The 27,030-nt window shown below is 47.5% G+C and overlaps 1 protein-coding gene across 1 annotated transcript in view; it reads left to right on the top strand.

The window, feature by feature from the left end:
- The first annotated feature begins 4,416 nt into the window (after window positions 1-4,416).
- Window positions 4,417-27,030, top strand: part of ly75 (lymphocyte antigen 75) — a 142,663-nt gene continuing 120,049 nt past the window's right edge. The window contains exons 1-2 of the mRNA XM_085986389.1: window positions 4,417-4,794; window positions 6,771-7,148. Coding sequence (XP_085842515.1) covers window positions 4,698-4,794; window positions 6,771-7,148 — 475 coding nt within the window. The 5' untranslated portion in view covers window positions 4,417-4,697. The remainder of the gene's footprint in view (window positions 4,795-6,770; window positions 7,149-27,030) is intronic.

The raw sequence follows: 27,030 nt of genomic DNA, 5'->3' as shown, positions 1-27,030 counted from the left end.
CCAGCTTCTTTACATATCCACAACTATTCTTGATCCCTAATCCTGCAAACCTATCCTTACTCACAAGCTCCATATGGTCTCATCAGACACATCATCCTATAGTGGCCATACGTGCTGCACCTTAACCCTTCTAGCTTTATCATTGCAGGCTCCTAGGAGCAAGATCAACCTCACCCGCAACCCCCCCCCCGCCCCACCACCCCACCAATCCAGGAGGAACTTGAAGAGGAGGAAGAGCCACCTCACCCTTTGGAGGAAGAGGAGGAGGAGTAGAGCAAGGAAGATGGCACTGCGTCAATCGCTACCACTATCGCAGGCACCAGCTCAGAGACTGGCACCACGCATAACTTAGAGGCTAGGGTAGAACGCGGATCCTCACAGTGGGACACAACGGGCACTAGTGGGCAGCAGCCACGCCAGGTGAAAGGGACACCACAGGTGCCACCTTGCAGGGAAGCAAAGTCGCGTGCTAGTTCTGCAGTAGAGGAGTCAGTTGAGGAGCTCACAGAGCCAATTCTCAGAAGAAGGCTGATGGTTTTGCCAAACCAAATGTTTGGTGAAATGGACAGCCTGCCTGAAAGCTTACAAGTCATGGCTAGAGAGGTGGAGGAGTCCACTTCCAGCTTGGCCCATGGCTTAACGCAGAGCCTGGAACCCACCCTCTCCAGCGTGGAGAGGCTGGCCAATTCCATCCAGCAACCTGTGGAGCTCAACATCAAGCAGCATCTGATGACTGAGGTTGCAGCTTGCACTGTAGTCATAGCTGCTTCCATGGAACGACAAAGTGCTACAATGGAAGCTCAGGCAGGCTCTGGGCTCCTGGGTTGAAAGGTGCTTGCGGAGTGTCTCAGCTGCCTAGAGATCTGTCCTCCAGCAGATCACTGGATGGGCTGAACAGACACCCCGAGGTAATGGCGTGTGAATCATGGAGCAGGAACCTACTGCTCCTTTCCCATCACTCCACCGCTGCCCTTGCCGTTGTCTGTCAGCCAGGCGGCCCAGACTGCTGAAGCCCATGCTGAGATGGTGCAGTCTGAGGCGGGGCTATCACGGCCCACAGCCTCTCGAGGGCGTCGCAGGAGGACATCTGAACTGCCCTCTTCAGATTCTCAGCAGCCATCCACCTCGCCTGCTGCTGCCACTCGGGTTGCATTTCGTAGAAGCACCAGGGTAGGCAAGATCACTTGTGGATAGCCACTAAGAGTAAACACCAGGGTGAATAGTTTAATATTTGTAAGTGCTGTTGGTTGTCACATGAGTGATGATGGTAATTGGGTAGTGGTGGATTTATTGTGTTCTTCATGGGGAAGGGGGTGAAAGGATTGAGTGCAGATGGTGGTCTTCCTGATGGATCATCAGTCGTGGAAGGTAAGGCATGTGGTAACAGTGCTCCGGGGTCTGATGGTGGAGGATGTGGTGAATGTTCTTCAATTAGATGGCAGTGAGCATCTCTCCCAAGTGTGGGCTATCTACCTGGAACCCTCTGGTGCTCTGCTCGGCCCCCCACCTCTTCCTCCTCCTCCTCCTCAATCATCACCTCCTCCTCCTCTTGTGGCTCCTGAGCTTGACCCTCTGGCACAATTGCTGATGTTAACGGCTGGTCTCTCATGATCACCAGATTGTGGAGCATGCAGCAAATCACCACGAAGCTGGAGCCCTCCTGTCCCTCCTGTCCCTTCTCTCCCTTTCTCCTCCAGCAGCTGGTGCTGCTCTGCCTGGCCTCATCTCCTCCTCCCTTTCCTCCTCCAGATCAAGATGGACCCCGAGCAAGATCCCCATGACCAACCACTCCCTTTCTCCTGGTGACTCCTATAACATCTCCAATAATGTACAGTAGCACAGCACTCACTCTCTTTAGAAGTCCTCAGAGAATTTCCAGAATAAATGTTGATAGAGTGTTGGTGAAGTTTTGACAAGTGTCCCAGAAAGTCTCCTGATGTCTATCAAAAGTTCTCTTCAAACGCAGTGTAGTCAGTTTATCTCCAGCAGCAAGTGAACAGTGAAAGCTGAGCATGCCTTTAAGTAGCGCTCGCAATCCTCACCGACTTCTTTACTCCAGTTCAGATGGTCGCTGTTGGGAGAGGTCGTTAATTGCAGATCTAGCCAGCAAATTGGCATGCAGGCTCTTTAATGAGCGTTAGGAGCTAATTTAATTTGTCATCGAGGCCTTAATCATCCTCGGAGCGGCCATTCCTAGCGCACACCTAAACTCCTTTACCAAGATGGTGTTTTGTGCTAAAGGTGGGCTAACCAGGGATTGCAGCTCAAGACCCCAACTTGGCCACCTTGGAGACACTTTAGAGCCTAAAGTATCTGGGGTAAATGGCCCTCTCTGTATCTTTTTTGATCTCTTCTTCTAATATCATGCCCACCTTGTTAGTTTCCCTGGTATATACTGAGGCAAAATAAGTATTCAATATTTCACTGTCACTGACTTCTCCGTCTCCATTTCTGGGGATAGGCTATCGACCAATATCCACTAAAAGTCAACTGACTCCCACAGCTACCTGGACTACACTTCCTCCCACCCTGCTTCCTGTAAGGACTCTATTCCATTCTCCCAGTTTCTCCATCTCCGCCGCATCTGTTTTGACGATGCCACCTTCCACACCAGTGCTTCCGATATGTCATCCTTTTTCCACAACTGAGGATTCCCCTCTACCGTGGTAGACAGGGCCCTTGACCGTGTCCATTCCATTTCTTGCACTTCTGCTCTCACCCCTTCCCTCCCACCCAGAACCCCGATAGGGTTCCCCTTGTCATCACCTTCCACCCCACCAGCCTCCACATTCAATGGATCATCCTCTGCGTGATCCCACCAACAAACGCATCTTCCCCTCCCCTTCCCTTTCAGCATTCCAAAGGGAGCGTTCCCTCCACGACACCTTGGTCCACTCCTCAATCACCCCCAACACCCCCTCCCCTTCCCACGGCACCTTCCCATGCAAGCACAAGAGATGTAACACCTGCCCTTTTACCTCCTCCCTTCCCACCATCCAGGGCCCCAAATACTCCTTCCAGGTGAAACAACCATTTATTTATGCTTCCTTCAACTTTGTATACTTTATTCGCTGCTCATGATGCAGTCTCCTCTACGCTGGGGAGACCAAACGCAGATTGGGTGACCGCTTTGCGGAGCACCTCCATTCAGCCCGCAAGCGTGACCCTGAGCTTCCGGTTGCCTGTCATTTTAATTCTCCGCCCCACTCCCACTCTGACCTCTCTGTCCTCAGTCTCCTACACTGTTCCAATGAAGCTCAACATAAGCTCGAGGAACAGCACCTCATCTTTCGATTAGGCACTTTACAGCCTTCCGGACTCAACATTGAGTTCAACAATTTCCGATCATAACCTCTGCCCCCATTGTTTTGGACAGCAGCTGTTGCTGATGATTCTGCTGTTCCCATTTACACCTCCTCTAGACCCATCTTATGTTTCTTTACTTGTCCCATTACCATCTCCTATTGCCTTGCACCAGCATCCTTTTTGTCTTTTAATCTCTCCTGCCTTCCACCCTATCACAGACCTTCCCTTTTGTTCCTTCCTCCCCCCCCTTTCCCTGCCCCTGCACTTGCTTAAAACATGTTACATCTCTAACTTTTTCCAGTTCTGACGAAAGGTTATCAACCTGAAACGTTGACTCTGTTTCCCTCTTGTCAGATGCTGCCGGACCTGCTGAGTATTTCCAGCATTTTCTGTTTTTATTTCAGTTTTCCAGCATCTGCAGTATTTTGCTTTGGTATTCAATATTTCTGCCAATTGGTTGTCTTTACCTGTGAGTTCAGCTTGTGCGTCCTATCCTGATTTTTCTTTTGTTATTTATATATCTATTGAATACTTTACTATTTCTTTTTGTATTCCTCCATCGTTTAATTTCATAGTTCATCTTTGCTTTCCTAATTGCTTTGACTTCTTTTCTAACCTCTCTGTATTCCTTTTAGTCTTCCTCTCCTTTATTGTCTATATACTTAGTGTATGCCTTTTGCTTTAGTTTCAGTTTTGTCCTTATCTCTTTATCTATCCAATGGTATTTCATTATTGGCTAGTTTTTTTTGGAGTAATATATTTTTCCTGAACTATTGATCACCGTTTTAAATATTTCCCACTGCTGTTCTATCTCTTTGTCAATTTTTGTTCCAGTTTACCTTCTATAGTTCCATTCTCATCCCCTCAAAATTACCTTTTTTCCCTTTGGTCTTTGTCTTACTTATGTGTTTATCAAATCATTATTTTATACCTTATTATCGCTGTTGTCTCGATGAAAATTACAAAACGTGTATACGTGAACACGCAGGACCCCCAGACAGCTTTCAGTTTCATAAAAGCGCAGGAATCTAAGCATACCCGGAAATAATTTAATACGCGCATCATTCAAACATATAAACCCCCTGAAGACATTGATCTTTCAAGGTCAGTTATCACATTTAATTGCTGGTACAGTCATTTTACTTGTTCAAACAAATGAGTTTGATAAGAAACGGCACGATAATGCCTTTCACTTTCGACATGTTATGGTGAAGACGGCGCCTGGTGACCAGCCAATAAGAAATTGCTAATTGAAGGACATTCTGCCTTCGCCAATCGAGTGCGGTGTTGCTTGTGCGGAGCAGCAGCGGGGCGAGGACGGGCTCGGTTAATTTCATATTCCGCCGGCATCGCAGTGTGAGCACCAGAAATATTCTGGAAACTGCGTAGGCATGAAGAGCTGGTGCAGCGGACAGATTCATCTTTATGTTTTTGTGATAATTGCGATCTTTGCTGAGCGTTGGGCAATAACAGCTTCTCAGACCACAGGTGCGGTTAAGTTTAGAACAGTAACAATATATGTATGTTCAGCTGTTCAGTATTTTTTTAGTAACTATAGATTTTAAGTATTTCTTCTGTCAATACATTAGTTGCCGTTTTTACGCGAAATGTCGATTATGTATGTATGTATGTGATAATATCTTCCCGGCTTTAATGAAAGAAAACAATTGTTTCTCGAGTAAGGCTGGATAGTCCTGGCTGAATTCCAACTATCTCAACACCGGTGAAGAAGGAAGTAGCCTGTTTGCTTACTTGGAACTGTTTTCTGGTTGGGATGGACTGGCAATTTCCAGAAAAACGTGTTTTAACTAAAGATTGTGTTTCTGCAAAGGCCTGTATGTACATTTACTGAAAAGTTCGTTTGGAAAAGAACAGCACTCGACCTCAATTTTGGCCATTTATTTACCCCTCTCCATTTCTTTTGGTTGTGTTCCCACTTTCAGGATGCTCACCCCATTTGGACACATGCAACCCAAAGGGTCTTAACTCCAGACCGCTTTTTGACGGCCTGCCATAAATATTCACCTGATTATGCAGCAGGAGAGACATATTTGGAGCGGGACATGTGGGACAATGTCACTTTTATACAAAGCACCACATTGCCATTTAGTATTCCATGTGGCATTCCCACTGAGAACTGGATAAACCTGCCCACCAGTGGCCAATGCATTGGCGTGACCGGTGGCCCTGTGGTGCAGTTGATAAGCCACTAGTTGAAAGTACAGCATTCTGGAAACCCCCATTTAGTTGATAAAATCAAATGGAATGGCGGCTACTGGGGGAGAAAAATGGATTAACTATTTCCACTCTAAATCTTGATACTTGCCAATGGCTTTGATTTAATCAGGGTTGCCATTTTACTGTCTTGAGTGCAGCAGATCAATGAGGTCTTGGTTTTGTGAGCTGATGTGTGAGAGAAGAAATGTCAGCAGTGCTTCCTTATCTAATAATGTAACCCAATATCTGGTCCTATATGGGCTTAAAAAGTAATTCCATCATTTATTCTTCATTTTCCATCATTATTTGTAAGCATATAAATATTACACATATATGTGGGTCCTGCATGAGTAGCCCAGTACAGTAGTTCCATTTGCTGTAAGTTTGTGCACAAAATGGTTGCTACTTTATTCATATTCACCCTCCAATAAAATTACTTTTCATTGAATTATTCTATTTTGCACTGCAATAGCTTTTAAAAATCCTCTTGTGTTAAACATTGTATAACTCCATATGTTGATGGGAACTCACTATATGCAGGCACTTTATACCATGAGCACCATTTTATTTATCATATATTTTGTGTGTAACTGAAGTGGTGAGAGTGGCTTTTCTTTTACGCAATCTCTATTGATGCCATTCCCGTGACTTACCCATGAAAACTTTAGCATTGAAATTACAATACTTTAGAATCATTAAGGGCAATTTTTAGAGCGAGGTGTGTCATATAACAAGGGGAAGTAAAACAGTGGCCTACATACTTATAATAATCTGCATTACTTCTGGGGCGGGTGTGGAATTCTAAATAAATTTAACGACCAGCTATCATCCTGTTGCACAACGCAGTGCAAATGGTGAACAATAAAATGCTTGGTTAATTCCTCCGTTCCAGTGTTTCAATTTTTTTGTGTGCGGGGGTCCCACTGTCTTAACTCATGAAAGACCGTGTCAACCACCCAAAGGATATAGTGCTGTCATTACAGAAAATATTTTGTAAATTTGATGATCACTGAAGTTAGTTTGAAAACCTATGCTTTGGTCAGTTAGACTTTTTATAACATTTGTATCTTTGTTCCTCGTGTACGAAGTGAGCTCTTTTGTGAAATAATCTGGGTATTCACATGCTATTGGGTGTGCTTTCTCTCTAAGTAAAATGTTAACACGTCAAATGTAAAGTTTGAAATAAAAAAGTGCTTAAATTGATTGTTTGAGTTTCTCATATCTTTATCCTTCTTCTTGTCCCTTAGATAATGGCATCTTTACTATCCAGCGTCAAAATACTACAAAATGCCTCAAAGTAGATTCCTCTGGAATATTGATGGACAAATGCAATCAGCTAGAACAGCTTCAGCAATGGAAGTGGGTGTCTGAGCATCGGCTGTTTAATATTGGCATTAAAAAATGCCTTGGCCTTGATTCTTACAACAAGAAACCACTATTAAAAATGTTTGAGTGTGATACAGAAGTTACAACTTTGTGGTGGCGCTGCAAAGATAGCACAGTGTATGGCTCATCTTCCTATAAACTGACTGTCAAAAATGGCTCTCCAACAGTGAGCATTGATGCAGTTGATGCATGGAAACAAAGTGATTCAGGCAGCGATGTTTGTGAGCAATCATATCGTGGTAAGTAAAATTTATACTGGACACCAAATGTTAATGTAGTTATAGTGTATAGAATGAGTGTTTTGCTAAGCAAATTATTTACATTGGAGATTACACATGGCATTAAGTTTAATGGAAGTCTTGAATTCACCATATTTGCTGAAGGTTGTTATTTCTGACTTTATGCTCTAAATGTAGCAACAATAAAAATGCATTGGTGTATTTGGGAGGAGAATCTTAGACAATGGCAGGATTCCGGTGCATACATTGGAAGATATGTATCTAAACCCTGCCCTTGTCAGGGCTTCAGGGACTTCGCTACAAGGAAGGTGAAAGTTGAGATTGAGTTTTCACATCTGTTATGTTAGCTTTATATTAATGAACTTCTTCCAGTAGAAGTTCAGAAATTGTACTGATACCCTGACTAACGAATAGCGTGGGTGAGGTCATTTGCAGTTTTGATGAAGTGGAAAAGCTAGGGGACTTGCCCTGTAGGGAAACTACATGTTCATTTGGTTAGAATGACTTTAAGCACTTGTGTACATTGAATTGGTTTTAAAGTTGTCTTTATGACTTTGACAATCTGTCCAGGAGGTTCTTTGCTGTTAGGGTAAAGTCTGTTTATGTCAGCAATGAAATGTGTTGCTGGCCTGTACTCATCCCAGTGTGTTGAAAGTTCATACCCAGGTGGTAGACCTGAGTGGTGTGAACAGGCTTGTTTGGCTTTGTCACTGGTGCAAAACCTCACATGAAGAGAGATTAGCTGCGAGAGTGTTAGTTCATTTGCACTACAGGATTGCCTCGGGTGTCAAATTACCATAATGGAAGCATTAATAGCTGCAAATAGCAAAGCCCTGGGAGCAGGCTTCCTGCTCACATTCACTAGAGATGTGTGCATTTCAGGGGGACTGAAAGGAAAGAAAAGATAAACCATCATTGATTGCCGCCTTCATCTCGGGGTTGCTATTTTGAATTCCAGGCTGAATGGAGAACCCAACTTGCCCATCTTTACTGGGAGAGTTTTCACCTGTTCTCAGCTAGAATTCTGTAGAATTTTATGTTCGTACAGAACATTTTGTTTCAAGGGCAGGAGAGGTGAAACAAGCAGGAATGATGCAATCTTGCTTAAGTTAACTGCCAAACACTATCATTCTTCCTCTATCAGAGAAGTGAAAATAAGTGTCCCTGGGAAGGCTTTTGGTATAAAAGGCCAGAAAAATCATGTGCAGCAAAAAGATAATTGCAAGTTGGTAAGTCCCCTGGCTTTTCTACTTCATCAACATTGGAAACTACCTCATCTCTAGAGATAATTTTGATACTATGTGCTTTGAACTGAACTTATTTGCTGGGAAAAGAACGCTGTTATTAGTGTGTAAAAAAAATAAAATAATGAGAAAGGGATACCCTTGAGTTGCGAATCTCCACAAATTGCTGGACAATTTGTGCTGCTCCGTTGTTAGCCTTGCGAAAACGGGAGTTCGCCATCAATGTCCCTGTGAGTTTCAAGAAATTGCTGCATTTGCGTTGTTGAAACAAATTAAACTTGCCGCAGAAAGTTAGGGCTGGTACTTAATGACGTAAGTAAGCAATAAGGAAGGCAAATGGCATGTTGGCCTTTATTGCAAGGGGGTTGGAGTATAAGAGTTAGGAAGTCTTGCTACAATTGTATAGGGCCTTGGTGAGACCACACCTGAAGTACTGTGCACAGTTCTCGTCTCCTTATCTAAGGAAGGATATACTTGCCTTGGAGGCGATGCAACGAAGGTTCACTAGATTGGTTCCTGGGATGAGAGGGATGTCCTATGATGAGAGATTGTGTAGAATTGGCCTATACTCTCTGGAGTTTAGAAGAATGAAACATACAAGATTCTGAAGGGGATTGACAGGGTAGATGCTGAGAGGTTGTTTCCCCTGGCTGGAGTGTCTAGAACTAGGGGGCATAGTCTCAGGATAAGGGGTAGGCCATTTAAGACTGAGATGAGGAGAAATTTCTTCACTCAGAGGGTTGTGAATCTTTGGAATTCTCTGCCCCAGAGGGATGTGAATTCTGAGTCTTTGAGTATATTCAAAGCTGAGATAGATAGATTTTGGACTCTTGGGGAATCAAGGGATATGGAGATCGGGTGGGAAAGTGGAGTTGAGGTCGATGATCAGCCATGATCTTATTGAATGGTGGAGCAGGCTCGAGGGGCCATATGGCCTACTCCTCTTACTTCTTATGTACCCTTTTAACGATGAGATTTATGTTCCTGCAATTCCACTCGAGCTCTCCAGCCCAAAAATGGAACAATTCAAACTGTGGAGTCTCAATTCTGCAGGTAGTAAGTTGTTCCTAGAGGTTTTTAAATTTAAATTTAAAAAAAAAAAAAAAAAAAAAAAAATCTTCTGTCTCTCTTTTTCACTCTCTGAATCCCATCTTTCTTTCCCTTTCTTTCGGTCTATAACTTGACTCTAATTCACCCTTTTTCCTTCTCTTGTCATTCCTCTGTCTCATTGGTTAAGGAGATAGACTGTTGGTCCCGTTGTTCACCAAGGTCCCAGATGCACCATTGACCTTGACACGCTGTTATCCGCTCGCACATCCAGCAATTTGCGACACAATTTTTTTGAGTTGATGGATGAGGGAAAAAAATCTAATAAACAGGGCACGCCACGAGATGCCCCACTCCAGCAAATTCTGGGCCATTAAGAAGGGCTAGATCAAAGGGACATGGGGGCCTTTTCATTCCTTATCTATTTTGTATTTTCAATTCCTGAAAGTATTTTTAATCCTTCTGGATTAGGGATGAAGCTTGGTTAATTATGGTACAATACTATTACAGTTTAGATATCATAGAATCATAGAAAGTTACAGCACGGAAGGAGGACATTGTGTCCGTGCCGGCCAACAAAGAGCTATCCAGCCTAATCCCACTTCCCAGCTCTTGGTCCATAGCCCTGCAGGTTAGAGCATCCCAAGTGCACATCCACTGAATGCAATGGGTTTTTAAGTTGGTTAGTGAATATTTAAATTTGTACTTTCCATTGCTGGTGGCAAGGCCATTGTTGAACTTTTCTGCCGATTATGACTATTTTCGAGATTTAATACGGGGGCAAGGAGAAAAAAGTACAGTCAACATAACACAGATGCAGGAAGTCATAAAAGCAGAATACTGCGGATACTGGAAATCTGAAATTAAACTGGAAAATGCTGGAAATACTCAGGTCAGGCAGCACCTGAAGAGAGAGAAACGGAGTTAACGTTTCAGGTCGCTGACCCTTCGTCAGAACTGGAAAAAAGTTGGAGCTGTAACAGGGTTTTTAAGCAAGTGTAGGGGCAGGGAAAGGGGGATGGGGAGGAAAGAACAAAAGGGAAGGTCTGTGGAAGGCAGGAGAGATTAGAGACAAAAGGGATGATGGTGCAAGGCAAAAGGAGATGGTAATGGGACAAGTTAGAAACAAAAGGTGAGTCTAGATGAGGTGTAAATGGGAATGGCATGTGGAAAAAAAAATAGGGGCAGAGGCTATGGTCTGAAAATGTTGAACTCGATGTTGAGTCCAGAAGGCTGTGAAGTGCCTAATCGAAAGATGAGGTGCTGTTCCTCGAGCTTGCGTTGAGCTTTGTTGGAACAGTGGAGGAGGCCGAAGACAGAGGTCCGAGTGGGAGTGGAGCGGAGAATTAAAGTGACAGGCGTCCGGAAGCTTGGGGCCAACCTTACGGACTGATTGGAGGTTTTCCGCAAAGCGGTCACCCAATCTGCGCTTGGCCTCCCCAATGTAGAGGAGACTGTATCGTCAGCAGTGAATACACTATACTAAATTGCAAGAAGTACAAGTAAATTGCTGTTTCACCTGGAAGGAGTGTTTGGGGCCCTGGACTGTGGGAAGGGAGGATGCAACATCTGCCCTTTCACCTCCTCCCTTCCCACTGTCCAGGGCCCCAAAATTTCTTAACTTGTCCCATTACCATCTCCTTTTGCCTTGCACCATCATCCCTTTTGTCTCTAATCTCTTCTGCCTTCCATCCTATCACAGACCTTCCCTTTTGTTCTTTCCTCTCCTCCCCCCTCTCCCTGCCCCTACACTTGCTTAAAAACCTTTTACATCTCCAACTTTTTCCAGTTCTGACTAAGGGTCATCGACCTGAAATGTTAACTCTGTTTCTCTCGCTGCAGATGCTGCCTGACCTGCTGAGTATTTCCAGCATTTTCTGTTTTTATTGCAGGAAGTCATAGGGCCCGATTTTGTGGATTGTGTGGGAAATGGTCGAATTCCCCGAATGTGGGGTTCTGACACACAAAAAAATGTGTCAGCCAGCTGCACGCAATTTTCCCTCGTGGCCAATTAATTTCCAGCGTGTGGACAGCCTTGCTAATTGTCCATTTCTAGTCAGAAAGCCCCACAGTATGATGTCATCATTCGTGGTGCTTTCAAGGTCCACAGCAAGCATTGCTTCCTCTGTTGGCTTCCAAACGAACCATACAGGATGGCAGAGGAGCCTGCAGCAGCTGTGGCCAGTGCCAGACCCTGAGCTGCCTCCAAATTCGACGAAGCTTCACTGCAGGCATTATTGGATGGGGTTAGGGCCCACAGGGAGGTCCTCTTCCCTAGGTCAGGCAGGAAGAGGCCTCCCACTGAGACCAAGGCTGCATGGATGCAGGTGTCAGCAGATGTCAACTCGAATGTGCATGTAACCTTGGCATCACATCTCTAACTCCTTCCTCTACTCCCCCCACAGGACCATCCAGAGCCCCCGTCCCCACTGTGGAGGAGGAAGAGGCTGTGCAGCCAGACTCCTCAGAGGAAGCTCCAACCTCTGAGGGTGCAGCGTCAACAGAAGTAAGCGCACCCAGCACCAGCGCAGACACTCGCACCTCGGGGGGACCTTCGGGACATAGAGTAGTGTTGTCACCTGGTGTTTCACAGCTCACAAGTGAGCCTCAGCAGATTGTGGAGAGAGGGACAGCAGTGGAGAGTCCTCGTCGGAGGGCGCAGGACTCTGCCAGCTCAGCTCGGCTGCGCTGCATGTCGACCCCCTGCCTCTGGGTCCATCCGCAAGAGAAGAGGTGATGGATCTCCATGCACAGATGCAGGAGTCTCTGGCAGGTTTTGTCTCCAGGGTCGCTGCGAGTATGGAGCGAATGGAGGAGTCCATTGTGAACAGGAGCAGAGCCTTTGTGGAGTCATTGGCGCATGAACGCATCACCATGGAAAGGTTGGCAACCTCCATGGAGGAGATAACTCGCCAGGATACGGAAAACATGGTGAGTGCTCATAAGAGAATGACATCTCTTGAGGAGCGTTGGCCATCTATTGAACAGAGAAACCAGACCTTCATGGAAGTCCTTCTGAGTAGGACTGCCAGTGCAGATACAGGTCCCCATGGCCCCCTAAAGCGCAGCAAGGTGCTCTCGAGCCACTTCCAAGCGCTGGCCCCTTCTGGCCTGTGCAGCTTCAGGTGAGTGAGCAGCAGCCTGGTGCTCCTGGTGCTCATCCTGCTGTTCCTGGTTCTGCTGCTGCCGCCTCTGCTGCTGGAGATCCTCTAATGGCAAGAAGGGAAGGAAAAAAAGGCGTCCCATGCTTCTCGTAGATGCCTCCGCTGAGGAAGCGCTGAGTGAGGATGGCGAGAGGGGCTTCCCAGGAGATCACATTGGAGAAGTGTGTGAGGCTCCAACCTTCCACAGCTGTGCCCAAGCCTTGAAGAATTAGACAACCACCCCTAAGCCCTATTCTGAGTTTCGCCCTCCTTTCTTCCCTTCGCCTCTGCACTGTGGATTTTAAAGGAGGTGAGAAGTTTGTATAGGGTAAGTTGTTCAAAGGAGAATGTTCCAGAGGAGCAAGGAGAGAGACCAGAATGTGATTTGGTGATAAGTGCCTTTATGGGCTCTTTGGAGAATGCCAAGAGAAGCACAGAGGGTAGCCTTGCACTTATTCAAGGGGTATTCAAAGCTAGGATGATGGATGGACAGAGAATTCTGGTTACACAGGCATGACAGAGATTAAGAGAGACATGTCCTGATCGGAAACAGGGAGTAGACAATATGAAACAGTCCAACATTGAAATCTGAGGCTCAGTGGTGGAATTAATTTGATTTACAGACAGTGTGGAATCAGCTTGGATTATCCATGAAACATGTCCAGATTTGGAGTGAGCATGTCTCCCAACTCAAATGAAGAGGTTCACAATCATTTGAACATTTTAAATTGTGAGAGACACTATGGCCCCGATTTTCTGCCAGCCGTCGGGCGGCTTTTCAGGTGGGCGGAGGGAAGAAAGGAGGGCGAAACTCAGAATAGGGCTTAGGGGTGGTTGTCTACCTCCCTCAGCCTCTGCATTGAGGGACTCCTTGCCTCAGTGATTGCAATCTCCATCTGAGTTCTAATTGCTCTCTTTCCTCTGCATTCACTGCTCTTCTGTCCTCTCTAACCCTCTCCCATATAAACTCTCCTGGCCACCCCATTGCCCTTTCCATCTCTGATGGCCCCTCTATTCTTGATCTCTGGCAAGGCCAGCTTCAGCCTCTTCCTTGTATCCCTCACCAGCCACAAACCCCTATCCCCTACCAACCTCACTTCCTTCTGCACCTGTCACTGGGAGGGAAACACGCCCTCAAATTACTTAAAATTGCACTTTCACACTCAACTGCCAAGTCTTTGGCCTTCCATTAGCCACAATACTTCTACAACCATCAATTTTCTCAACCACTCCCTCGCCTCTACCTTTTTAATGCCCTTGTCCCCAGCTGAACTTTCACCATCTCCCATCCAGGTTGTTCTCCTTGGTCTGACTCCCATCTTTGCTTCCTAAAGTCCAAGGGGCACAGACTTGAGTACATTTAGCGCATAACTAGCTTCACCATCCTTTGCCAGATCTGGCTGGATGACAATGGGTACTAACAGGCCCACTCTCCTCTGTCAAAACTGCCCACAATTCAAGGATTATCCTGAGAACAAAGATAACACCCAGCTTTTTCCACTATAAACTGCCTCCTTAAACTCTTCTACCTTGCCCTCTCCATACTCACCTCCAACAACAAACCTGAGGAGCTCATGGACTTTATTGTCACAAAGATAGAAACCATGTATTCAGCTACCTGTGCTACTTCCTCCTCCTCCCCATTGCCACCAAATGAAACCTTCCTCCAAGCCCCCACCCCCACCTGCCTTAGATCTGAACCCCAGACTTTCTCTAGTTTCTCTCCATCTCCTCCTATCCCCTCTGAGCTCATCTTGTTCATAAGACCCACCTGCTGCTCCCTGGATCTCTTTCCCACTAAGCTGCCAACCACGCAACTTCCCTTCCTATCCCAAGCTACTGAACATAGTATCCAAGGAGAGGGAATATTTTACTGTCCTGCTTCCTTTCAAAACCACCATAGTCAGCTACCCTCTCAACCTCTCTCCTTGCAAACTGCAAAACCCATCTAGGACCTCCCTTTCATTTCCAAAGTCTGCGAATGTGTTGTTGCCTTCCAAATCTGTGCACTGAAATTCTGCAACTCTATGTTTGAATTTTCCTAATCAGGTTTCCACTTCTGCCGCAGCACTGAATTGAACCTAACCAGAAGTCACAAATGACACTCACTGTGACTGCGGTGCATTCCCCCTCGTCATTGTCCTCAACCGCTCTGCAGCCTTTGTCATTGTTGACCACACTTTTCCTCCAACGCCTCCTTGTCTGTTCTCCAGCTTGGCACTACTACCCTCACTTAATTCCACTCTTACCAATCCAATCATAGCCAGACCCTTTATGAATTCCCCACCCTCATTAGGGAATTTTACAAAATGTTTAAAAAGCATTATATTTGTACTGTAATCTCACTTCCCCAGGAGGGGAATCCCAAAAGTTGTGTTACTGGCCATGATCAAGAATTGGTTTTAAGTAAGTTAGGTATTTGCTTAAGCCATTTACTAATGGAAAAAGTGTAGTATGTTTCAACAGCTTAATGCCAATTCCCAGTCACATCTTTGTGGGATTTCCTTGGTGCCGCGTGGGTGGGAAACAGACAGGTGTTGGGCATGGGGAGGTTGTGGCATTGATCAGGGTAGGGGGTGGCAGCAACCAGTGGGGAAAAGCCACCTTGGTAAAAGGGGGGAGAACTGGAGAAGCTATTTCAAGATTAGGACAGCAGGAGAGGCAAGGGAAGTATGAGCTCTGCAACTAGATGCTGATGTTTTGCCCAAAATTGTGTCGTGGAACCCAGCACACTACCCAAAAATAGAAGTTGCAGCTCCCCCTATAACATGCCTGCAGGAAAGTAACATTAAGATAGGCAATACCGTCCCCAAAAGATTCTGATCCTACTCCTCTATTTTCCCTTCTAAATTCCTTGCCAATCATCATCATAGAATCATAGTAATTTACAGCACAGAAGGAAGCCATTCGGCCCATCTTGTCCGTGCCGGCAGACAAAGAGCTAGCCACCCTAATCCCACTTTCCAGCACTTGGTCCGTAGCCTTGTAGGTTACGGCACTTCAAGTGCATATCCAAGCACTTTTTAAATGTGATGAGAGTTTCTGCCTCTACCACCCTTTCAGGCAGTGAGTTCCAGACCCCCACCACCCTCTGGGTGAAAATATTTCTCCTCAAATTCCCTCTAAACCTCCGACCAATTACTTTAAATCTATGCCCCCTGGTTATCGGCCCCTCTGCTAAGGGAAATAGGTCCTTCCTATCCACTCTATCTAGGCCCCTCATAATTTTATACACCTCAATAAGGTCTCCCCTCAGCCTCCTCTGTGCCAAAGAAAACAACCCCAGCCTATCCAATCTTTGCTCATAGCTAAAATTCCCCAGCCCAGGCAACATCCTCATAAATCTCCCCTGCACCCTCTCTAGTGCAATCACATCCTTCCTGTAATGTGGTGACCAGAACTGCACGCAGTATTTTAGCTGCGGCCTAACAAGTGTCCTATACAGTTCAAGCATAACCTTCCTGCTCTTGCCTTTATTAGCAGAGGCATAGAATATAAGTATCCCATATGCCTTCTTAATCACCTTATCTACCAGTCCTGCTACCTTCAGGGAGCTGTGGACATGTACTCCAAGGTCCCTCTGTTCCTCTATACTTCTCAGTATCCCACCATTTATTGTGTATTCCCTTACCTTGTTAGCCCTCCCCAAATGCATTACCTCACACTTCTCTGGCTTGAATTCCATTTGCCACTGTTCTGCCCACCTGACCAGTCCATTGATATCTTCCTGCAGTCTGCAACTTTCTTCTTCTTTATCAACCACGTGGCCAATTTTTGTATCATTTGCAAACTTCTTAATCATACTTCCTACATTCAAGTCCAAATCATTGATGTATACCACAAAAAGCAAAGGACCCAGTTGTAGTGTCCGAGGATCAATAATACTCAGACTGCAGGAGAACAATAAAACAGGTATTTACTGAACAGAGAGTAATTCAAGACTGAAGTACAGAAGCCTGCTATGGCTTTATATACAGGGGTGGTCACTGCCGGTACTGCAGTATAGAATCAGTTCTTCTCTTAAAGGTACATACACAACAATTCCTCCCCTTTTAGATAAACAGTACATAACATTCATTTAACAACTAAATAATAACTAATTACAATTTTCTCTGTACTATATACATCAACTGAAATAATCATTCATAAGTTCAGTCTTTGAGGAGGCTTCCTGATCCTGCCTGGATAGCGCCTTTCTCGAGTATCCTGTTCTTGCGGCGGAGTTGATTCTGGCTCATTGTCATTGGTTGGTTCGTCAGCTTCCAATACCACTGCTTCTGAGGTAGACTCAATCTGTACTTCGGGTTGATTACCAGGTGCACCTGCTCGTGGTATGGGTTTGGCTTGTTCCTGTGACTCTAGAATCTGGTCAGCATGGCATCTCACGATGCTCTCTCCAACGTCCACTGTGTACATTAGTGGTCCCTGCTGTGTGCATATCGTTCCTGGCTGCCATTTTTCTGTTCGGTAGTCGTGGGCCAAGACTGGTTGCCCTATCTTGAAGCTCCTGGTTGGCTTCTCATTTATGTGCTGGAATTGCTTATCCTCAACATCTCGTCTTATGTTTGGTTTGAGCAAATCCAGGCGACATCTTAGCCTTCGGTTGAAGAACATTATGGCTGGAGCTTGGTTGGTGACTGCATGTGTCGCATTCCGGTAAGCAAACAAGAAATTATCCACCTTGTGTTGTAGTGGTATGTCGTCATTATACATTGCCTTTATTGCCTTTTTAAAGGTCTGAACAAACCTCTCAGCCAATCCATTTGTGGCTGGATGATATGGGGCAGATGTGTAATGTTTCACCCCATTATTCCTCAGAAACCTCCGGAAATCCTCGGACACAAACTGTGGCCCATTGTCGGAGCAAATCTGTTCTGGCAAGCCATTCCTGGCGAAGATGGTCCGTAGGACTGCAATAGTTTTCTCCGTGGTGGTGGAGGACATTTTGATGACCTCTGGCCATTTCAAATGGGCGTCCACAGCAATTAGGAACATTGAGTCCATAAATGGACCAGCAAAATCAATGTGTACCCGTTGCCATGGAGATGAGGGCCACTCCCATGGATGTAGCGGGGCCTGTGGTGGAGCGTTTTGGACCTTCTGGCATCCTGTGCATCTCTTGATCATATCCTCAATTTCTTGATCGATTCCCGGCCACCACACAAACGCCCTGGCTAGGCTCTTTTTTACCCCTCCCAGATGACCCTCATGAAGCTCATTGAGCACTCTATCTCTCAACTTGGGTGGAATTACCACTCGGGATCCACACATCAAGGTCCCCTGGCACACTGACAGCTGTTCTCTCCTTGGCGAGAATGCTGGCAACAGTGAGTCGCCATGTGCTGGCCATCCCTTCACCGTCAAATCATAGACCCGAGAGAATGTCGGGTCGTTTCGGGTTTCCTTCTCTATACTTGAGTTTGTAACAGGTAGACATTCGACTATGGCCGCATGGAATATCTCAACAGGGTCCACTGCAGGTGCTTCCTCTACCGTAGGCAACGGTAGGCGCGACAGCCCATCAGCGTTTCCATGCTGTTTCGTACCCTTGTACTCTATGTCGTACTGATGTGCCCCAAGAAAAAGTGACCATCTTTGCAGCCGTTGCACCGTCATCACCGGAACGCCCTTCTTTGGGTTAAAAATGGAGACCAGGGGCTGATGATCAGTCAGTAGGGTGAATTTCTGCCCGTGCAGATAGTGATTGAACTTCTTCATCCCCACACCAGGCTGAGGGCCTCCCTGTCAATCTGGGCGTAGTTATGCTCGGCTGAGGTTAACGAGCGCGATGCAAAGGCTATTGGCCTCTCTGAACCGTCAAGGAATTTGTGTGACAGCACCGCTCCGATGCCGTAGGGAGACGCATCACATGCTAACCGAATCGGTAGTGTTGGGTTGTAGTGGGCCAATACTTCTTTTGAAGTGATTAGGCATTTACATTTCTGAAAGGCACGCTTACACTTATCACTCCATTTCCATGTTACTCCAGTTTGCAGCAGGGCGTTCAGTGGGTGCAGAATTGTAGATAAATTCGGCAAGAACTTATGGTAGTAGTTCACCAACCCGAGGAACGACCTCAGTTGCGACACATTTTCCGGTGCTGGAGCCTTGACTACAGCCTCAATCTTGTCTGGTGACTTATGCAACCCTTCCTCATCAATCATGTGGCCACAATACGAGATTTGTCTCCTGAAGAACTCGCATTTGGGGCGGTTGGCTCGTAGCCCGTATTCCTGTAATCTAGTGAGCACCTGCTCCAGGTTGGCAAGGTGTTCACTGTCATTTTCGCCCGTAACCAGGATGTCGTCCAAATAACACTGGGTCCCCGGGATCCCTTGCAGGACTTGTTCCATCGCCCTCTGCCAAATAGCCGGGGCTGATGCTACCCCGAATACCAGTCGATTGTACTGGTAAAGGCCTTTGTGAGTGTTTATGGTGAGGTATTTCCTAGATGCTTCTTCCACCTCCATTTGTAGATACGCTTGGGCCAGATCAATCTTCGTAAAGTGTTTCCCTCCAGATAGTGAGGTGAAAATATCTTCTATCCATGGAAGTGGATATTGTACTGTGTGCAGGACTGGGTTCACAGTTACCTTGAAGTCCCCACAGATGCGAACCTTCTTCGGCTCCCCAGGCGTGCTGCTCAATGATTTCTTCATTACAGGAATGATGGGTGTGGCCCACTCGCTCCAGTCCACCTTGGACAGCACACCCGAACGCTCCAGACTCTCCAGCTCTGCTTCAACGGCTGGGTGGATCGCGTAAGGTACCGGTCTGGCCTTAAAAAATTTTGGGTTTGCTTTATCTTCGATTTTTATCGTTGCCTTTACCCCTTTTAGAGTCCCAAGTCCTTGTTGGAACACCTCTTTCGCGTCAGTTAGAATTTTTGACAGTCGTCCAGGAGTGACGTCATCATCCTTTTTGTCAGTCACAGTTAGCGCCTGAATGGAATGCCAATCCAATTGTATTTTTCAGATCCATTCACGTCCCAATAATGGTGGTCCTCCATCTTGTAGTATATATAGATACAGTTTCTGTGTTTCCTTGCCGTTGTATTTAACTGGCACCCTTATTTTTCCTCTGGGGTAGACTTTTTGCCCCGTGTATGTCTTCAATACAATGGATGTGTCCTTCAAGGGTATGTGTGAGAATAGCCGCTCATAGTCTCGTCGATTCATGACAGTTAGGGCTGATCCTGTATCCAATTCCATCTTTACTTGGGACCCTGCTATCATGAGGGTGACCCAAATGGTTCGGTGATCCTCCTTTGCGATCACGTTGTGTAACTTTAGACAACTTAGTCTCCTGCTCCCAGAGTCATTATCACTCTCCTGATCTTCCGAACTACTGTCTGTCTTTTTTTACTTTCTTGTGTGGTAAACCACTTTGTATTCCACTGTGTACATGCCTGGACATGCCTTGGCTGACTCCTCCCACAAGTCCTAGTATAAAGGTGACTGCTCCCCAGCCCTTTGTATTCTGGACTGGTCGACCACTCGAGGCAGACCTTCATTCTTTTGTTAATAAAAGCCTTTAGTTACTCTCTTAACTCTCAGTCTTTTATGAGTAATTGATAGCGCATCAATTTTATTAACAAAATTTTTATAATGGAGAAGATCCTCACACCAGCATGCCTGGACTTAGATCATTGGGAGGCGGACTCATCCACCAAGTTTACTCACTGGCTTAAGTGTTTTGAAAAATTCCTGACCGCCTCCGCAGCAATCAAATCGGACGAGGACAAACTGGATGTCCTGACCTCCAAAGTGAACCACCGAGTGTACTCGGTCATCCAAGACGCGACCTCGTATGCGGACGCTATCAAGCTCCTCAAGGACCAGTACACGCGCCCAGTGAACGAAGTGTACGCCAGGCACCTTCTGGGGAGTCGTAAACAACAACCTGGGGAATCGACCGTGGAATACCTTCAGGCACTGTCTTGGCCGGGCCTGTGGTTGTAAGGATGTAAAGGCCGCCGTGTACACAGGAACTTATCCGGGACGCTTTTGTAGCGGGCCACAGATCCAATTACACCCGACAGCGACTGTTGGAGCAGAGTGACCTCGACCTCAACAAGGCCTCTGAACTCGCACTATCATTGGATGCAGCCTACCGGGGCATGGATGCCTACTCCTCTGCACCGTGGACGCCGCGGGGAATGACAGCCTGGGACACGGTAGGACCGCCTCATAGCGCCGTGCCACCCCAGCCACGGCCCAACTACCGCAGCAGTGTCCCAAGGCCAGACAGCAGTGCCCCAAGGCCAGAAATGCTACTTCTGTGGCCAGGCAAAACACCCCAGAGCGCGCTGCCCAGCGAAAAACGCGATCTGCTCGGGCTGCGGGAAGAAGGGACACTACGCTAGCGTCTGCAGGGCCAAAGCCACCCCGAACCCCAGCAGCGCCGCGTGTGGGCCATGCGGGCCGCCATCTTGGGCCTCCCCGGCCATGTGCGAACCACCGGTACAGTAGCCATTTTGGACGCCTCCAGCCACATGGGGATCATGGACGCCGCCATCTTGGACGACAGCCGGAACGCAGCAGGCCCCCAACACCGCCTCATCTGATAGCCGCAGCGACACACCGACCCCTACGCTGGCATCCGTTACACTGGACCAAGCGAGACCGCACCAGCTGGCCAGTTCCACAATGGACATTAAGGTAAATGGTCACGATACAATCTGCCTTTTTGACTCTGGGAGCACGGAGAGCTTCATCCACCCCGACACGGTGCGGCGTTGCTCTCTCCCAGTCCTGCCTGCGCACCAGCGGATTTCTATGGCCTCCGAGTCCCAGTCGGCGGACATCGGCGGCTACTGCGTGGTGACACTCGTAGTAGACGGGACCGTGTACGATCATTTTAAACTTCTGGTCCTGCCCGACCTCTGCGCTGCCGTCCTGCTGGGGTTAGATTTTCAGTGCCACCTTAAAAGTGTTACGATGGCGTACGGTGGACCCCTACCCCCACTCACAGTCCGCAGCCAGCAGCTTCCAAATTGCCCGCCGCGCACCAGGTGCAACCTCTCCACACTCAGAGTCACCCCCCCCCCCCACTGTTTGCTAACTTCACCCCCGACTGTAAGCCCATCGCCACAAAGAGCAGGCGATACAGTGCCGGGGACAGGGTTTTCATTAAAACTGAAGTGGAGTGGCTCCTGAAGGAAGGGATTATTGAGGGCAGCACCAGCCCCTGGCGAGTCCAGGTTGTGGTCGTTAAGACCGGCGAGAAGCAGCGCCTGGTCATCGACTACAGCCAGACAATAAATCGCTACACCCTGCTGGACGCCTACCCACTCCCCCGCATAGCTGATATGGTCAACCAGATCGTGCAGTACCGCGTCTTCTCGACCATTGACCTGAAATCAGCGTACCACCAGCTCCCTATCCGCCCCGAGGACCGCCAGTATACTGCCTTTGAGGCAAACGGCCGCCTCTATCACTTCCTTAGGGTTCCCTTTGGCGTCACCAACGGGGTCTCCGTCTTCCAAAGGGAGATGGACCGGATGGTAGATCAAAATGCATTGCAGGCCACTTTCCCATATCTGGACAATGTGACCATCTGCGGCTGTGACTTGCAGGACCATGACGCAAACCTCTCAAAATTCCTCCGCACCGCCCAACTCCTGAACCTGACATATAACAAGGAGAAGTGCATATTCCGCACAAACCGCCTCGCCATCCTTGGCTGTGTTGTGGAACACTGAGTCATCAAGTTCAGTACCCGGTCCCTGCTTTCTCCCCATACCCCTTGATCCCTTTAGCCTTAAGATATATATCCAACTCCTTCTTGAATATATTTAATGAATTGGCCTCTACTGCCTTCTGTGGTAGAGAATTCCACAGGTTCACCACTCTCTGGGTGAAGAAATTCCTCTTCATTTCTGTCCTAAAAGGCCTACCCCTTATCCTTAGACTGTGACCCCTGATTCTGGATTCCCCGACCATCGGGAACATCCTCCCTGCATCTAGTCTGTCCAGTCCTGCCAGAATTTTATAAGTTTCAATGAGATCGCCTCTCATTCTTCTAAACTCCAGCGAGTACAAGCCCAATCGACCCAATCTTTCTTCATACGTCATTCCTGCCACCCCAGGTATCAGCCTGGTGAATCTTCGCTGAACTCCTTCCATGGCAAGAATATCCTTCCTCAGATAAGGCGACCAAAACTGCACACAATACTCAAGATGTGGCCTCACCAAGGCCCTGTACAACTGCAGCAAGACATCCTTGTTCTTGTACTCAAACCCTCTCGCTATGAAGGCCAACATACCATTTGCCGCCTTAACCGCCTGCTGCACCTGCATGCTTACCTTCAGCGACTGGTGCACAAGGACACCCAGGTCTCGTTGCACTTCCCCTTCTCCCAATCTATTGCCATTCAGATAATCTGCCTTCCTGTTTTTGACACCAAAGTGGACAACCTCACATTTATCCACGTTATATTGCATCTGCCACGCTTCTGCCCAATCACCCAACCTGTCCAAATCATCCTGTATTTTCTCGGCATCCTCCTCACAGCACACACGCCCACCCAGCTTTGTGTCGTCTGCAAATTTGGAGATATTACATCTAGCTCTACAAACTTCAGGGTCAGACTGGGCCAGTATTATGTTGATAAAACAGTTTCAGAACTCGTCAATGATGCTGGGTGGTTTTTCAGGTGTTGCGCGGGTGCCACCTGTTACACTGCACTACAAAGAGTTGCTGCATTGTCAAGTGATTAATTTCAGTGGAGAACTTGAATTGGAAATAAAAAACCAGAAAATGCTGTATACACTCAGCAGGTCAAGCAGCATCTGTGGAGAAAACCAAGCAGTCAACATTTTGGGTGCGAACACTTCCTAAAAACTGGAGTATGTCACAGATGAACAGCATTTAAAAAGGAACAAAGGGAAGAGAGAGTGAAAATATATGCACTCGCCCTCGCACACGCATACTCCCACACAAGAAAAGAAAGATTGACTTGTAAAGTGCTTAAGTGAAAAACAGGAGATACAGTAGTTAAATGACAGAAGTGATATCGGGATAGGGTTTTCCACTTTAGTCATCATTCTATATGTGTGTGCGTGTCGTCTTCTTCTTAGGCAGTCCCTCGGAACCGAGGATGACTTGCTTCCACATTAAAAATGAGTTTGCAGGTGAGTCCAATGCAGGACCTACAGTCTCTGTCACAGGTGGGGCAGACGGTGGTTGAAGGGGCGGGTGGGTGGGGTGCTTGGGTTGACGTGCGCTGCTTGCGCTTGGCTTCCGCTTGCTCCCGGCGAAGAGACTCGGTGTTTGGCGCCTTCCCGGATGCTTCTCCTCCTCTTTGTGCAGTTTTGGACCAGGGATTCCCAGGTGTCGATGGGGATGTTACACTTTTTCAAGGAGGCTTTGAGGGTGTTCTTGAAGCATTTCATTTGCCCACCTGGGGCTCTCTTGCCGTGCCGGAGCTCCGAGTAGAGCGCTTGTTTTGGGAGTCTTGTATCGGACATGCGGACAATGTGACCTGTCCATCGGAGCTGGTTGAGCGTGGCCAAAGCTTTGATGCTGGGGATGTTGGCCTGAGCAAGAATACTGACGTTGGTGCGCCTATCCTGCCAATGGATTTGCAGGATCTTGCGGTGGCAGCGTTGGTGGTACCTCTCCAGTGCTTTGAGGTGCCTGTTGTACATGGTCCATGTCTCTGAGGCATACAACAGGGTGGGTATCACTGTTGCTCTGTAGACCATGAGCTTAGTGCCGGGTTTGAGGTCCTGGTGTTCAAACACTCTCTTCCTCAGGCGACCGAAGGCTGCACTGGCACACTGAAGGCAGTGTTGGACTTCGTTGTCGATGTCTGCCCTTGTTGACAGTAGGCTCCCGAGGTATGGAAAGTGGCCCACGTTGTCCAAGGCCTTGTCGTGGATTTTGATAATCGGGGGGCAGTATTGTGTGCTGGGGGCAAGTTGGTAGAGGACATTTGTCTTACGGATGTTTAGTGTAAGGCCCATGCTCTCGTACGCTTCAGTGAAGGTGTTGACGATGGTTTGGAGTTCGATCTTTGAGTGAGCGCAGACACAAGCGTCGTCTGCATACTGTAATTCGACGACAGGGGGTGGGACGACTTTGGATCTGGACTGGAGGCGACGGAGGTTGAACAGTTTCCTGTTAGTTCTGTAAATTAGCTCCACTCCAGTGGGGAGCTTACTGAGGGTGAGATGGAGCATTGCAGCAAGGAAGATCGAGAAGAGCGTTGGTGCGATGACAGCCTTGTTTGACCCCGGTTCGTACGTGAATTGGGTCTGTGGTGGAACCGTTGGTCAGGATCACGGCTTGCATGTCGTCATGAAGCAGGCGGAGGATGGTGACAAACTTTGAGGGCAGCCGAATTTGAGGAGGACAGTCAATAATCCCTCACGGTTGACCGTGTCAAAGGCCTTTGTGAGATCAAAGAAGGCCATGTACAGCGGTTGGTGCTGTTCCCTGCATTTCTCTTGTAATTGACGTGCTACGTTAGAAGGCTAGGCGGTGGCATAGTGGTTATGTCACTAGACTAGTAAGCCAGGGGCTCAGTCAAATGCTCTGAGGATATGGGTTCAAATCCCACCACGGCAGCTGGTGGAATTTAAATTCAATTCAATTTAATTCTGGAATTAAATGTTAGTCTTAGTAATGGCGACCATGATACCATTGTCGGTTGTTGCAAAAACCCGTCTGGTTCACTAATGTCCTTTTAGGGAAGGAAATCTGCCGCCCTTACCTGGTCTGGCCTACTTGTGACTCCAGACCCACAGCAATGTAGTTGACTCTTAATGCCCTCTGAAATGACCTAGCAAGCCACTCAGTTGTAAACAACCGCTACGAAAAACAATAAGAATAAAACCGGACGGACCACCCGGCATCGACCTCGGCACCGGAAACGACAACGGCAAACCCAGCCCTGTCGACCCTGCAAAGTCCTCCTTACCAACATCTGGGGGCTTGTGCCAAAATTGGGAGAGCTGTCCCACAGACTAGTCAAGCAACAGCCTGACATAGTCATAATTACCGAATCATACCTTACAACCAATGTCCCAGACACCACCATCACCATCACTGGGTATGTCCTGTCCCACCGGCAGGACACACTCACCAGAGGTGGTGGTACCGTGGTATACAGTCGGGAGGGAGTAGCCCTGGGAGTCCTCAACATTGACTCAGGACCCCATGAGGTCTCATGGCATCAAGTCAAACATGGGCAAGGAAACCTCCTGCTAATTACCACCTACCGACCTCCCTCAGCTGATGAATCAGTACTCCTGCATGTTGAACACCAATTAGAAGAAGCACTGAGAGTAGCAAGGGCACAAAATGTCCTCTGGGTGGGGGACTTCAATGTCATCACCAAGAGTGGCTCAGTAGCATCACAACTGACCGAGCTGGCCGAGTCCTAAAGGACATAGCTGCCAGACTGGGTCTGCGACAGGTGGTGAGGGAACCAACAAGAGGGAAAAACCTACTTGATCTCGTCCTCACCAATCTACCTGTTGCAGATGCATCTGTCCATGACAGCATTGGTGGAAGTGACCACCGCACAGTCCTTGTGGAGACGAAGTCCTGTCTTCATGTTGAGGATACCCTCCACTGTGTTGTGTGGCACTACCACCGTGCTAAATGGGACAGATTTCGAACAGATCTGGCAACTCAAAACTGGGCGTCCATGAGGCGCTGTGGGCCATCAGCAGCAGCAGAATTGTATTCAACCACAATCTGTAACCTCATGGCCCGGCATATCCCTCACTCTACCATTACCATCAAGCCGGGAGAGCAACCCTCGTTTAACGTAGAGTGCAAGAGAGCATGCCGGGAACAGCACCAGGCATACCAAAAAATGAGGTGTCAACCTGGTGAGGCTGCAACACAGGACTACTTGCATGCCAAACAACGGAAGCAACATGCGATAGACAGAGCTAAGCGATCTCACAACCATCGGATCAAATCAAAGCTCTGCAGTCCTGCCACATCCAGTCGTGAGTGGTGGTGGACAATTATTAAAGTTAACAGGAGGAGGAGGCTCCAAAAATATCCCCATCCTCAATGATGGTGGAGCCCAGCACGTGAGTGCAAAAGACAAGGCTGAAGCATTTGCAATTATCTTCAGCCAGAAGTGCCGAGTGGACGATCCATCCATCTCGGCCTCCTCCTGAGGTCCCCAGCATCACAGATGCCTGTCTTCAGCCCATTCAATTCACTCCACGTGATGTAAAGAAACGGCTGAAGACACTGGATACTGCAAAGGCTATGGGCCCTGACAACATTCCGGCAATAGTACTGAAGACTTGTGCTCCAGAACTAGCTGCGCCCCTAGCCAAGCTGTTCCAGTACAGCTACAACACTGGCATCTACCCGGCAATGTGGAAAATTGCCCAAGTATGTCCTGTCTACAAAAAGCAGGACAAATCCGACCTGGCCAATTACCGTCCCATCAGTCTACTCTCAATCATCAGCAAA

The sequence above is a fragment of the Somniosus microcephalus genome, chromosome 4, assembly GCF_052327205.1.
Source record: "Somniosus microcephalus isolate GS21.2 chromosome 4, FLI_Smic_1.0, whole genome shotgun sequence".
NCBI lineage: Eukaryota > Metazoa > Chordata > Chondrichthyes > Squaliformes > Somniosidae > Somniosus > Somniosus microcephalus.
This window is presented reverse-complemented; position numbering and strand designations above follow the sequence as displayed.